A 14,494-nucleotide genomic window follows, 5' to 3' on the forward strand; every position below is an offset into this window, starting at 1 on the left:
GTGTGACAGCTGAAAATAATCATTGATACACTTTAGTATGTTCCACAAAACTTTTAATAGTCTGACCTAGGTTTTGACTCCGTACGATATGTCATTCTCAAATGTTAAAATACATGTTTGGTGATCTTATACTGTTTTGGAAAGGTCAAGGGGGGTAAAGACAAGTCACTTGAAGGTCTTTAACCCCTTTGACCTTTCCAAATAACTATAAATAAGCTTGCAAACTGGTATTTTAACCTTTGAGAATGACATATCATACACAGTCAAAACCTAGATCAGACTATTAAAAGGTATTGTGAAACATGATAAAGTGTATCAGTGATTATGTTCCCAAAAGCCAATTTAATTTGAAACTGGATCCCAAAAGTTTACATGCACTACCATATGGACATGCTAATATTGTTTAACCCCTAAAAAAATATCATTTACCACTATGAGCAGCCAACCATTATTTGTTATCATTTAAAACCTGCATTGAATGTGTTTTATATATGCATGTACCTAACAAAATGATCATGGCGTGACATTGTGCACTCTATGCTATGCTTTTGTGGCCTCTTAATGGTCTTGCATTGCTTTATTACCCTCCTGACAATTTAATTTCCTATTCTGACCCCAGACATCCCATGCTCCTATTTTCAATCATGTTACCAGAAGTTTCCCCGCCTCCCTCTTTCACCTTACAGCATTAATTTATCCTGGGATGAAGCTCATGTGCATTTAAAACTTGTTTTCCATAACAAAGGGCTGAATACAATCCTAACTTCTGTCTGATCATTCACCCTCTGGAAGAGGATGGCTCTCTTCAATGTTTCTCCTTATACCGGGAGATAATCGGTCCCTGTGTCGTTAGCCGTTTTTACAAACGTTGCCCCCTCTCTACCACGGGGAGGTGACTATCAGGATTTTCCTTTCCTTGAACCAGGGACCAAAAGGCATTTCCCTAGCTCTCCAGTACTTCAAGAGAGGGTGTGTATGTCTGTGTTTTGTGTGTTGATGTGCCCAAACAGATGCTTTTAAATAATAATAATATGCATTGACATGTCATCACTCTACCTTTATAAAGCAATGACACCTTCATTGCATATTATTATTATTTAAAATTTAACTGTGTATGATATGTGATATGTAGAGTGTAATTGAATTGTAATTGAAGTGTTGAGTGTAATGTTGAATATAGTGGTGTTGGACCTATTGATGGCGTGCAAAATGGCGGTTAATAAAAGCCCTTCTCTCAGCTGTTGCACGGAGATTTCTGTTTTGCACGGCAGGTATTGGAACATCAGCATGGGGATCTTCCAAGTGTATGTTCTCTGGAACTGGCTCCCTCTGGCTGATGGCCACGTTGTGGAGCACAGCGCAAGCCAGAATTATTTTTGCTGATGTCTGAGTGGCTGTCCTCAGTTTCATGGAGAGGCAGGGAAATCGCCTCTTCCAGATCCCAAATGCCCTCTCCACTGCAGATCTGGTAGCAATGTGTGATGCATTGTACCTGAAAAAAATGATATGTATAAGTCCCCTATCATTTCCATGAAATCATTTTGTCACTGCACATCACCCTTTTGAATAAAAAATTGTACAAGATATTTTTTTCTCAAACCAACCTCCGCTCAGCTGGTGTGGCTGGGTTGCGCACTGGTGTATAGAGGTATCTCAGCTGTGGATACCCACTATCTCCCAGCAATAAGCCACTGACTTCGTCTCTGTCGAAACGGAGACGCAGTCGGCTATTGTGGAATATCCTAGCATCGTGCGTAGACCCAGGCCATCGACAAACGATATCCAGAATCTCCAACCTGGGACCAACAACCACCTATCACATGCAGAGTAAAGCAAATATCACTTGTATGTGTTCTATTAATGAGGTAAATAATCATATCATTATCAAAATTAACATTTACCTGTACATTCAGGGAAAAGTATCCCTTTCTATTACGATATACCTCGGCCAGTTCACCTCCAGGACTGGTGATAGGGATGTGCGTACAATCTACACACCCTACAACCCCAGGAAAGTGTGCCACACGATAAAAAAGGTTTCTGGCAGTGGCTAATTCCTCATTTGACTGAGGAATCTTCACTACCTCTGGCAGCTTTCCGGCAAATTCTATGCTAATAACCTGCAATTTAATTGGATCAAATCATCAAACCAATGTGTTGTATGTTTTTAAAGAAGCATTAATCATTACACTTACGATTTAGTAACACGACTTAAATGTAAGTAGGTTTCCAACTCTTTTGTTCTCTTTGATCAAGGTAAAAGATAAATATATAGAGATGATTCAGAATTGTGCGCAAGGGCGTACCCAGGATCATACCGGGGGGGGGGGCAAGCCAAGGTCTAGGGGGAGGGAACTATGTAGCAACATTAGTTTATGGGATTATTTCCTTGAAAAAGTATTTATATATTAGTTGCATATCATTTTTCATGGGTTTAAAGAAAATTTATTCAATGCTTTCGTTTCAATTCGGTACTGGTTTTGCTTAAAGGCTTTTGCGATTTTTGCTTTTAGGGGGGAGGGGCAGCTGCCCCTCGCTGGGTACGCCCATGATTGTGCCATAATAAACAAAGTCGCATACCTTAATTATCCTCGACATTGTCGACTGAGCCAGTTCGTGAAAATCGCCGGCGACTATCTACAACAATGAAAAATACACATAAATAATTATAAATGGCGTTTCGAATTATATAAATCACGTACCATATAAATATTTATCTGAAATTCGTGTAGCGATGCACATATGTAACACCTTTAGCTTATAATAAGTTCATATATACCTAAATGCTTTCGTCAACTAATATACTTTACGTCCGGTGTTTCATGATTATTAGTTATACAGTGCGAGAAGAATAAAAGCAATGATGTTGTACGTAACAACTAATATCAATGATAAGCACACCACAACAAATATATAAGGAAAAGTATTTAAAACACTCACCTGAAAACTGCCCGTGGCATAAAACCTTAGCACAGCCAGCAATTGTAGAAACCTAGGGACAGGAACGCCTCTCAAGTCGGCGTTATCGGGCCGTAGCATCGGAAGTAACACGTCGGTTACGGTTACTTTTTGGAAGCGGTACCGGACGAAGAATTCCTCGTCTGTGTACCAATCTAGTGGATTGTCTCTATCCACTAGACGGATTCTGGGTGCATATACGAAAGCATCGTCCTCAATATGCCCCAAAAACTCTTCCAAATCGTTGTCATCTTCCACATTAGGGAAAGCATCCATCTTCTCACAATGGCGGAAGACACCTCAAACGCTTTGAGCCGACAACAATCTAACCTCAAAGTTTGAGTCGAGGCTGGCTTCAAAATTCGACGTTTTTGAGGTTGAGGTCGGTTTTATGATATCGCATCTCCTCCTCCTGACGACAATGAGGTGGAGGCCGGCTTCGAGGGGACTTTTATGATACGGGCCTTTGTCTCACTCACTTCTCGCGAGGGAGACGCCGCGACCACAGGCTCGCTCTCTCTCTCGCTTCCACCGCTCGATGCACCGCCATGCACGCGCGCGCCGTCCTTCTCTTTATTTCCTCTTCGACCGCCAAAGCGGCCTCGCACCCCGACTCCCCTTGTGTGCACTGTCGAGTTAAGGCGGTCAAAGAGCGAACAAGGGATTCCTCCATCAGATGGGGTTCGATGATTTCTTTGGTGTGATTCCCGAGGGAAATGAAAATATTTACCTACGTGGTGGGGTCGGATCGTGGAAGAGGGATTCATTTCATTGTTTCAGTGGGCCATTCGGGGAAATGCCACATCTGGAGCCGCGGCAAGAAGATTTCCACGTTTTTTTGGCATCAAAATTCGAATGCTAGCTGCAAATACTGAAATTGGTACAATTTTTCCCATCATTTTAATTCTTTCATTATTCTTGTTTTTCGAAGGATCATATTATCCGTTGACCTATCACTACTAATATGGACCCTTTGGGGCACCTTTACCCAGATGACGTAACCCCACCCCCTAGCCATGGGTGTGACCCAACCCAACCCTCGTGGGACTCTTTGGGGCACCCACCCCCACCCCTACCGCCCCCACCCCTCCATATCACCCCCTCCCGCCCTAAACCATCCCCCTCCCATCTTAAACCATCCCCACCCGCCTTAAACCACCCTCACCCGTTGGTATGTCATCAACCCAACCTCTTGGGACGGTTCAGGGCAGCAGTATGTAGTTTTTAACGCACTGATTACCACGGCTATCAGAACTATCACGGCTATTATCTCGTTACGGCCGTACCTATGTGCTTTTCGTGGAAAATTTCCTTTTCTTAAAATAGAAGAGGAGGAGGAGTTGTTATTTTTATAAAAGATGCATTAGGTTTTTCTCAAATGAATCATAACTTTGTATTTTTTGAGTTTAAATGGGTGTATTACATGTGTCTAACATTGATATGTAGTATTCCATGGAGTACGCAAGAAGTGATCTGGGAGCCTCCCTTACCTTCCAGCACTGCCTTCTTTAACTCACAGTAAGGCCTACTCTCTTTCAATATATCTAAAAATCCTATTCTTTTCCTTCCCCTCCCTCGTTTACCTAACATTCTACCCTCTAACACCATTTTCAACATCCCCTCCCCGCTAAGCACTAACTCCATCCATACCTTCTCTCTCCTGCGTATCTCATCTAAAAGCTGCCTCTCCTCGCCAACCATATCCAGCACTTCGTCGTTCCTTTTCCTCTCCGTCCATTTCACCCTCTCCATTCTTCTCCATACCCACATCTCGAATGCCTCCAATCTTCTCTCGTCTTCTTTCCTTAGTGTCCACGTTTCCGCACCGTAGAGAGCTACACTCCAGATCAAACTCTTCACTAACCTTTTCTTTAAACTCTTACATAACGATCCTCTTAGAAGCTCCTTCCTGCTCATGAACGCCTCCTTCGCTAATGCTATTCTCTTCCTGATGTCCTTACTACTGTATCCGTTTTCCTCTAACGTACTGCCTAAATAGTTGAATTGCTCAACCTGCTCAAGTTTTTCACCACCCACCTTCATATTAAGTCTCACATTCCTCGCTCGTGATGCTTTACAAAACCGCATTACCTTAGTTTTCTTGTGATTAATCCTCATCCCATAATCCTCGCAACGTTCGTATAACGCATCCACTAGAGCCGGAAGCCCCCTTGCTGACTGGCTAATCAGCGCCTGATCATCCGCGAATCTCACTGATTTGAACATCATTCCTCCCACTTTTATCCCAGCTTCTAACTCATCCCACGCTTCCCTTACCATCTCTTCAGCGTACACGTTAAAGAGCAGCGGCGATAGAGGACAGCCTTGCCTCACACCTCGGCCAATGTCATGGGCATTTACCAACCTCCGAATTTAAAGGCAACAGACTTTATACATGAATTAGAAGAAGCCCTTCATTTCTCTTTTATGACCGCTCATAACAAAGTTGTTATATTAGGTGACATAAATATTGATTATGAAGGGAAAAGTAATATCGTCTCTGAACATAAAGATACTCTGAGTTCTCTGGGTTTCATTAATGTGATTTAAGGAAAAATCAGAGAAGAGCTTGAGGGAGAATTACTAACAAAATCTTCAATAGACCATATACTTTTCAGTTGTAACACAAAGTTAGTGAATGGTTTCATTGTCCAATCAAGGTTGGCTGACCATTATGTCACAGGTGTGTCTATAAACCTTAAACATGACAATTATCCTGACCCCCTCTTAAATCTTCAGTTTGGGTATCCCCATAGAACAATTATTGATGGTAATATAAAAAATTCTTTGTTATTATAGAAAAATATTGACACTATTCTAGCTGAGAGGGAGCCTATTAAGCAAGCAGCTTGTTTTGATAAATGGTTATTTTAATAATTCATATTTATAGGCTACTTCTGTTTCAGCTAAACCGAATGTTAGATTTAAAAAATTGTGGATGTCAAACAGGCTTTATAATATGATTATAGTTAGAGATAAATTATATGACGCTTTCAAAAGCTGTCTCAAATATTTCGCATAGGAAAAAAGTATACCCAATATAGAAATCTCACTTATAATGAAATTAGAAAAGCCAAGTCATCATACTACTTTAAGAAATTCAGAGACATCAAAAATAACCCCAAAAAGTTATGGGAGGAAATAAAATATTTAACAGGAGGAAAACAGCCGGTCAAAAGTCCTTGATAAAACATTTTATTAACACGCATACTTTTGAATATACACTTGAAAATTCTTTTTTGGAACACTTTACTTTAAAAATTGATAAAATGAGATATAATGATAATGATACATTTCCATTATATGTTATGGGGGCATAAAATCGTTTGGTCAACCCAATGGATGAATCAAAAGCCATGAAACCTCGTTCATCAAAACTACAAAGCCCCAAAAATAATGAGTTACAGGTGAAATTTCTGTTTCATGATTATTTTGAAAGTACCGCTTATTTTATTTTACGAAAGTACCATTTATTTTACGAATCTGTAAATGCAAACCATTAAAAACGTATTTTATTTCAATTTTCAAATCTGTTGTGCTGAATTTTGTGTAACCCGTAAAAAATTTCATGATTCTTCGATTTCACCGAAGCAGCATATTTTCTTGACCAAACACATCACCAGTTTCTTCCAATTTTTTGCGGTAGATATTTTCAATAGGTTCTTTGAGTTGGTATGTGAGAGGAGTTTTAACTTTTACTGTGGAATTTTAGGGTTTAAGGATTTAGAACACCATAAAAGAGGTTAAGGGGATGACAAAAACTCCGGGATATATATGTTTCAAAATCAAATTTTGGTATATGAAATCATGTGTAATTTCACCCTATGGTATCGACACTCACGAATAATCGATGTTTACACATTAAAGAACGAAATATATTATGACTGAGGAATGTATTAATCTATGTATCATAAAGAAATAAAAAAATTCACTCGTTATTGATGAGTTTTGGGGCTCTCATTTTACAGTTGTGGTGTACTAGAATTCGTGGCTTCTGATGTATCTATTTTCATTGTATGTTACCTGAGCACAAAATAGTTTTAAGTTCTGTATCATAATTATTTTTTTAAGTACCGCTCTTCGGCGTATATCATTGCCTATTTTTTACGGATATGTCAAGATAGACCATTGAAAATGTAATTTCTTTCAAATTTCATATCCATTGTGGTCGATTGTGTATAACCCGTAAAAAAAGTTCACGTTTAGTCGATTTCACTGAAGCAGCCATTTTCGTTTGACCTGCTCTCTTTCGGTCGGTCGCTTCCCTTTTGCGAACTGCCGAACTCTGCAGCCGCTACTTCTAATGGAGTGTGCTAGTGCATGCAGGGGGCGGGGGGAGGAATGGAAGGGGGTCTACGCTAGAGGGTCTACGTTAGTCGGGCTGGGGTATGTGTGGGTCGGATTGTCCAGCATATTTCAGTCCTATCCAAAATAAGATCCAAGGGGAGCGATAAAGATTTTCCACGGCCAGATAAAGCTACCACGTTCGCGTTTTGGAACGATTGGCGCCAGGTTGATGACGTTTCCTCTGCCCCCACCCCTTCCCAAACCAACCCTATCGCCTCTTTCCTGTCCCCCAATTTCGCCACTCTCGATCTAGCCGGGCAGAGGATAAGAAAGAGCGATCATTGGCCTTTGCGCTTGTGGACAAGACTGGGAACCCCGTAGTCACGTGACATAACCCCACCATGACTGAGGAGACGGTGGGTTCATTGTCTCCGTCTGTGGCTTATGATAATTTTAGTGAGCGAGTTTGGCGATGTGGAGTGAAAATTTTTTTTCCAGAAAATTTGTCTGAAGTAGAGGTTCGTATTTTATTTCATGTGTACATAATCAGACAATCAGTATGAATCAATTTTCTCAATAGGAGTGTGCTAAAGCAAAACTGTCGCAGTAGCTTGTGATTTCAGAAAAGGATATCCGTCAGCAAAAGAGGTGTTTACTCGCAGGAAGGAGTTGATGAGATAATATTTTTGTTTGTGTAGCGAAAATACTGACTCGGATTCTGAAGCTAAGCCGAAAACCTGAGCAATAAGGGTTGGAAATAGAAATAGGTTGGTGGCCTTTGCAATATGAGTGTACAGGAGAATGGTGACGCTGAGATGAATGAACAGTGACGTCATGGAAAAATTAGCAGTGCCGGAACGCACTTCTCTTAATTTTTTTTGAGAGAAATTTTACTCTTGTGTGTTCTTTTATTACAAGTAATTATTTACATTTTATTACAAACATTTTCGTTTTGGCTGCAAATGTGAACATGAGAAATTATAGGGTAAAGAAATTAATGATAAAAGTGTTCAGCATCATCCGCTTTAGTCAACAATCCTAAGATTGGTTTAACGCAGCTCTCCATTTATTTGACTAATATGTCTTTTGTTAAGCTGTGCCGGAACGGCGCATAGTGGTCTGAAATCGGAAAAAGCCGGACTTGAGTCCAAAATGGCTTGTTGTGAGACAGAGACTTAAAACGTAGCATAAATACTCATAAATGATGGCTAACTATGGATTTGTATGCTATTTTACATACATTTAATCCGTTGCTGAGATGCAGCAGCTCAAACATGACCAATTTTTGAAAAACGCGCGAGGTCTCATTTGTCTCCGAAAATCTTTGAACATAAGCAGGTGGTGTTGCAGTTGTAAGATTTTTATGGCATAAAAAACACAAAATTCCTTTGACCAGATGCTTTGCCAGACGCCGCGGCGGTCCGGCTCCATGACACCCCTGGCAGTGAATGATACGGAAAATGAATTAGCACAGCAATAGAGGATAAGCAAGTTCATGATAGTAGAAGGAGTATGGATAGAATGGGTGGTGGGGGAATGATAATACTTTATATAATGTATTATGAACATGTCCATCGATAGATCGATCAACAACAATCAATAGCCCTTTGCAATCTTCCCCTGGTCTCCGCCAGATCCCATCCATTTTAAAATCTCTAGTGGTATTGTATAGGCTGTCCACCGATTGAAGTGTTTTTTGTTTGCACTTTAGCTGTCCGTAGTTTTTAACGACGTAAAATTTAACCCTCCAGCAGGCGCGCCATATTCTCTGACACTAGCGGGCACGCGTGGCACTCAGTGCAACACTTGGTTTTCCGCTGATATTAATAAGAAAAACTCGAATTAAGAAGCGTACATTCATGACCTTGTTGGAATAATAGGTGCGTAATACATTTTATCGGACGTGAGGTATAAGCGGAGATCTTTCATTTATTTAATGCCTTTGTTTTGGGTAAAAGAGGTTTGATATCTGCAAAGAAAATAATTTTTTCATCACTCAATCGTCATTAATAATGGGTATTTTCAGGAGCACGATGTTGGCAAGATGTATGTGCATGAAGTTGGATTTATTGGCAAGATGTATGTGGGTTGATTTCAGGAGCTTTCTCCAGGCTCCGTGTGACTTGTTTGGCGATAAAAAATGGAAATCAAAGGGTAGGGTGAACTGTCCGTGGGGAAAGGGACAGAAGAGGAAAAAAGTACCATCGGAGAGGAACGAGAAAAGAGGACAGCTGTGGCAGGAAAAGTTATAGAGGGCAAAGGGGATTAAAGGGGGGGAAAAAAGGGGTTGGGTGATGAAAAAATTATTTTCTTTGCAGATATCAATCCTCTTTTCCCCAAAACAAAGGCATTAAATAAATGAAAGATCTCCGCTTATACCTCACGTCCGATAAAATGTATTACGCACCTACAGTTAAAGAGGGCTTTCCCACTTCGAAAGTGTATACGCTACTGACGATTCTCAATTTCATTTAGACATCCCATGCACTGAGGAATCGATGGAAGAAATATCTATCCAACGTGATGGGATAACTAAACAACTGCAATCGATTAAGTATAGTAAATCCCCGGGTCCGGAGGGAATACCCGCGCGTGACCTCAAGGAGTTAGCTCCACAGATCGCACCTTACTTAGAGATCATATTCAAGAAGACACTCTCCGAAGGGAAGTTACCGCCAGACTGGAAAATTGCAAGCGTTACACCCATATTCAAAAAGGGAAACAGACATGACCCAGGCAACTACCGTCCGATTTCATTAACTTCGATTATTGGCAAGATACTTGAGCATATCATCGTTAGCAATATCATGACTTTCTTGGACAGACGTAACTTCCTCCATGACTGTCAGCACGGATTCCGAAAAAATAGATCCTGCGAAACACAGCTCGCGCTCTTTCTTCACGACGTTATAAAATCTAGTGAATCGAAAAGACAAGTTGACGCACTATTTCCAGATTTTAAGATAGCGTTCGACACTGTACCTCACAAAAAACTTTTATACAAATTACAGTCATGCGGATTAAACGAGACAGTTGTAAACTGGATGCGCGGCTTTCTCAGAGATCGTAAACAAAAAGTAGTTCTCGACGGTATTAGCTCTGATGTTGTAAAAGTTACATCAGGTGTTCCACAAGGAAGCGTAATCGGCCCCCTGTTGTTCATTATATACATTAATGATCTCTGCTCCCGCATTAGCAGTAAAATACGTTTATTTGCTGACGACGGTGTCATCTATCGCGAAATTAGTGATCATTCTGACTATGAAATTCTATCATCTGACTTAAACAACGTTCATTTGTGGAGCCAAGAGTGGGGACTCGAACTTAATCTGAGCAAATGCATGGCGGTACATTTCTTGCAAAATTCGTCCAACTCTAATCATGTTTATGCAGTGGATGGTATTAACATAAAGGCAACAGACGAAGTGAAGTACCTGGGAGTTACGATAACCTCGAACCTCACGTGGGGAACACATATAAAGAATATTTGCGGTATAGCCCTGAAGAAATTAGGGTTCGTCAAGCGTATTGTGGGAAGATTTTCGGATGAGAAAGTTAAAGAAAGGTGCTATTTCACTCTCGTCCGACCGCACCTTGAATACGCAGCGAGCGTATGGGATCCCGCGCGGAAAGACTTAATCCGCGAACTAAATAAAATACAAAGGAAGGCTGCGTGTTTCGTCAAAAACTGCTACGGGCGTACAGACAGTGTTACCCAGATGTTAAGCGAATTAGGTTGGGAGCCATTGGAGACTCGGAGGCTGCGCGCTAGGCTTAGATTGCTTGAACAATTGAGAATGTATATCTTTGAAAGCGACACAGCGAACATAATATTAGAGCCACACTATATTTCCAGGTCCGATAGAAGTGATAAATTAAGAGAGATTTTTTGCCGAACGGATAGATATGCGAATTCGTTTTTCCCCCGGACCATAAAGGACTTTAATAAACGCTTGTTCCAACCTCGTTAGAGCACTTCGTTTATTTATTTATTTTCTTTAAGCTGTAAACGGCTGGTGTCCTAACTCCCCCTTCCACACGCCTTTTAGGCGGTTTGCGGGGTATTATGTAGATGTAGATGAAGGGGAACATACGAAGGCAGCTACAACTTCAGTAGAGATATCCTTTCTATGTTGGTTCTTGGAAATCTGTTACACGTTTGTTGATGACAATGTTACGTTGTTGCTCGCGTAGTGTAAAAATAAATCTATTCAAGTTTTAATGATTTATTCTTTTATCGTAGTATGATACGGTCTATTCAGTAAAATAAGCGCGAAATCTTGTAAAGTTTTGTATTCATGATGAGGCATGAACAACCGTATTTAGTTCCTGATACACATATAATTACCACCAGGAATTGAGAAAATATACTAAATGGGTCATAGCTTTGGAGATTAATGATAGGAACATTTACTCCTTTAAATCGTGAGGAAAGGGAGATGGAAGGCTAGTTGTTTCTTTCAGCGTATTTTAAAAATTTGTGTAAATTTAGCTCGATCACATTATGCCCACTGCAGGACTGGGGGTCAGTGATTTGATCATGTTCTAAGTAACGCCCATATACCAGCCTGTCAATTGTGAAAGGCTTAAATGTACAGGCTGGAATTTTAGGCCCTGCATTGCATGCCCTTGTACAGGTGGTCCTGACTATTTATCAGTCAACATTTTAACGAACTTCCAAATGTAATGAATTAGGAATCATTTATAATTCTTTATGTTTCATTAATTTCTGGATTTCTTATAATAATTATTTTATTACAATGAGTGTCTACATGCATGCATGAATTCTTCGGTTTTGGGAGGATTGTTTTGGAGATAATAGGTCTCCTCTTCTTTTCTTGAGGCGTCTAACCATTTTAAGACCAAATGCACACACTGAATTTTTTAATTATTCTATAATTTATAGACTTTCATTCAGTTCTTACCGCGGTTTCAATATGTTGGTGGAAGTTCTTAATACGCGTCTGATATTGAATAAGCATCTGCCGAATACTCATCGTATTATCCAATTCAATTAGAATTTTTTTTCCATTAAGCGACGCCTGAGGGATTGTCTTTCATCAAATTTTCTCTTTCTTAAATTTTGCATTCATGGCATTTGAAGCTTTCATATCTGGATTTGTTGATTTATTATGGATTCGTTTGAGGGATGAAAATGCCAAATTGGGCTGTGAATCCAATTGACGATCCTCATCGATATCGGTTCCTAATGCAATAGGTCATCTCTGCCTTCTCAGCATTCAAGGGAAGGGGGGACCCTTGTTCCATGCAGGATCGGGTGTTTGGGAGAGAGAGAAGGAAAACATATCAATGACAGGGTTCGCGTAGAGAGGGGGAGAGAGCGGCCCATGTCGGCTCGCAGGAAGAGGAGAGATGCATAAGGAAGGAATGAGGGAAGGTTCGGGCGAATGAAGGACGTTGGGTTTGTATCCGAACGTTCGGGATTTCTTTGCCGTTCGGTCGTTTTTTACGCGTCCTTTTCTTATCCCCTCCCTCCTTCCAACGGAACAATAACGGCCCGCTTCGGCGTCCCTTGTCCGACACCACGATTGAAATGCGCCTCTGAAATATGTACGTACCTACCTACCCTCTTCTTGCGTGTGTGTGCCCCCTGCGCGAAAAAAAACAAACGACGGTAGCACGGCCGCAGCAGCAGTGGTGGTGGGGATGGGGTTTTGGTCTTCTTTTCCATTTTTCGTTCCTTTGTTTTTATTTTCGCCTTTCGCCGCTCTCATTTGCTTCGGCCAATTTTTTTTCCTTTCCTTGTCCCAACCTTTCCGTTTATCCCGCGAGGTTGGCTTGATCAAAGTTCCTATATCTGCCGTGGCATTACGGAAGGCGCTCCATGGATCGAAAGAAATAGCATCTGTGCAACACCGTGTTGCTCGTTTTCTTTCCTCAATTCATCCACGAGGACTTTTGAGATTGATTCCTTTGAAGGTCCATACTGCAGTGTAGATCACGAGAGAGGACTTAGCTAATCATCTGCTGCGACAGAGCGTAGTGTACGGGCTCAAAAGGGTTTTAATGAGCACTTTTAGGAGAAAAAATATGCTGCAGTAGATATTCTGATGTTGGGGCATGTAATATTATTCCGATTGGTAATCTTCAGGTTATACGTTACGGTTTGAAATAATGTTTTGGAAATCTTTTATTCTTACGTGCCGAATAATAAAATCGGCGCTGCTACGTCAGGCTGTACCACCCGTATTTCTCTGGTCTTTATGATATTACATTATGAAAACTTAGTTAATTTGTACTTTTCATTAATATCTATTGTTATATCTTATGTCTGTTTGTGGTTTGATGACTTATAATTGATTATTTTGATATAAAACGTTTGCACTCAAAATTATTTATAGCAATAAGCATAAGGTGGAATTTATATAAGCAATATTCCTCATGCAATCATGAATGCATTCTTGCTAAATAATTCTTCAACGTATGCATTATTCATTCATAACTACTCAAAGTTTTCATTTGCTAATATTGAGTAACACTTTTGTAAATGCTGAATTAGATTGGAATGAATAGTATTTGGAAGTGGTATATTTCAATTTTATGTAGCAATAATTATACGTTTATTCTTTTTCCAGGTAAGTGAGCCATTGCCAGTGTAAGCCTTCCTCCGTGGTTGAGAATTCTCTCAGCTATGAGGTGCGTAAAATCTGTGAGTAAAAACTGACATTCAGCAATAGAGATTCAATAGTTAAAATTGTGCTTAAAAATATTTGAAAGTTACACGTCGGTATCTAAAAAAATTTTCATTCACTGTTAGAAGGTACATGATTGTAATCACATAGTCATCACTTATAATAACATCATCAATAATTTTAGCAACTTGATGAGTTGTTTATGCTTGCCGAGAACTATAAGAAATATTGTGTGATTTCGACTAAATTCTGTTGCAACTGGATACCACATTCTGAAATATATATATTTTTTAATTTGCATAAATCCTTCTTTGTATTTTTTGTGTGATCATCAGGTTTGGGAATATCAAATTATTCGATTGAATGATTCAGAAGACATCGAAAATGTACAATTCTCTCTCATTTCACGAATTTTACCAGTTTTATTTCCAACATTTACTGCTAATTTGCGTCAATATAGGCCAGGGTATATTTTATTAGCATGCTCACCTTAATGTTTAAAATGATTTATTAATTAATGGCTACTCTCCGTTGGAGCATTCTTGTGGTTTTTTAGCAGTAATACGTGGGTATCCCCAGAACACGCAAAAAAGTAC

The 14,494-nt window shown here is 40.0% G+C and overlaps 1 protein-coding gene across 1 annotated transcript; it reads right to left on the reverse strand.

Moving 5' to 3' along the window:
* Window positions 1-746: 746 nt before the first annotated feature.
* On the reverse strand, window positions 747-3,292 carry LOC124171070 (putative nuclease HARBI1). Its single transcript, XM_046550218.1, has 5 exons — window positions 2,941-3,292; window positions 2,581-2,637; window positions 1,902-2,120; window positions 1,605-1,813; window positions 747-1,492 (listed from the first exon to the last, which is right to left on the reverse strand). The coding sequence occupies exons 1-5, from the start codon at window positions 3,232-3,234 to the stop codon at window positions 1,192-1,194; spliced, it is 1,080 nt and encodes a 359-aa protein (XP_046406174.1). The 5' UTR covers window positions 3,235-3,292; the 3' UTR covers window positions 747-1,191.
* Between the last annotated feature and the right edge of the window lie 11,202 nt (window positions 3,293-14,494).

This window comes from Ischnura elegans, chromosome X, assembly GCF_921293095.1.
Source record: "Ischnura elegans chromosome X, ioIscEleg1.1, whole genome shotgun sequence".
NCBI lineage: Eukaryota > Metazoa > Arthropoda > Insecta > Odonata > Coenagrionidae > Ischnura > Ischnura elegans.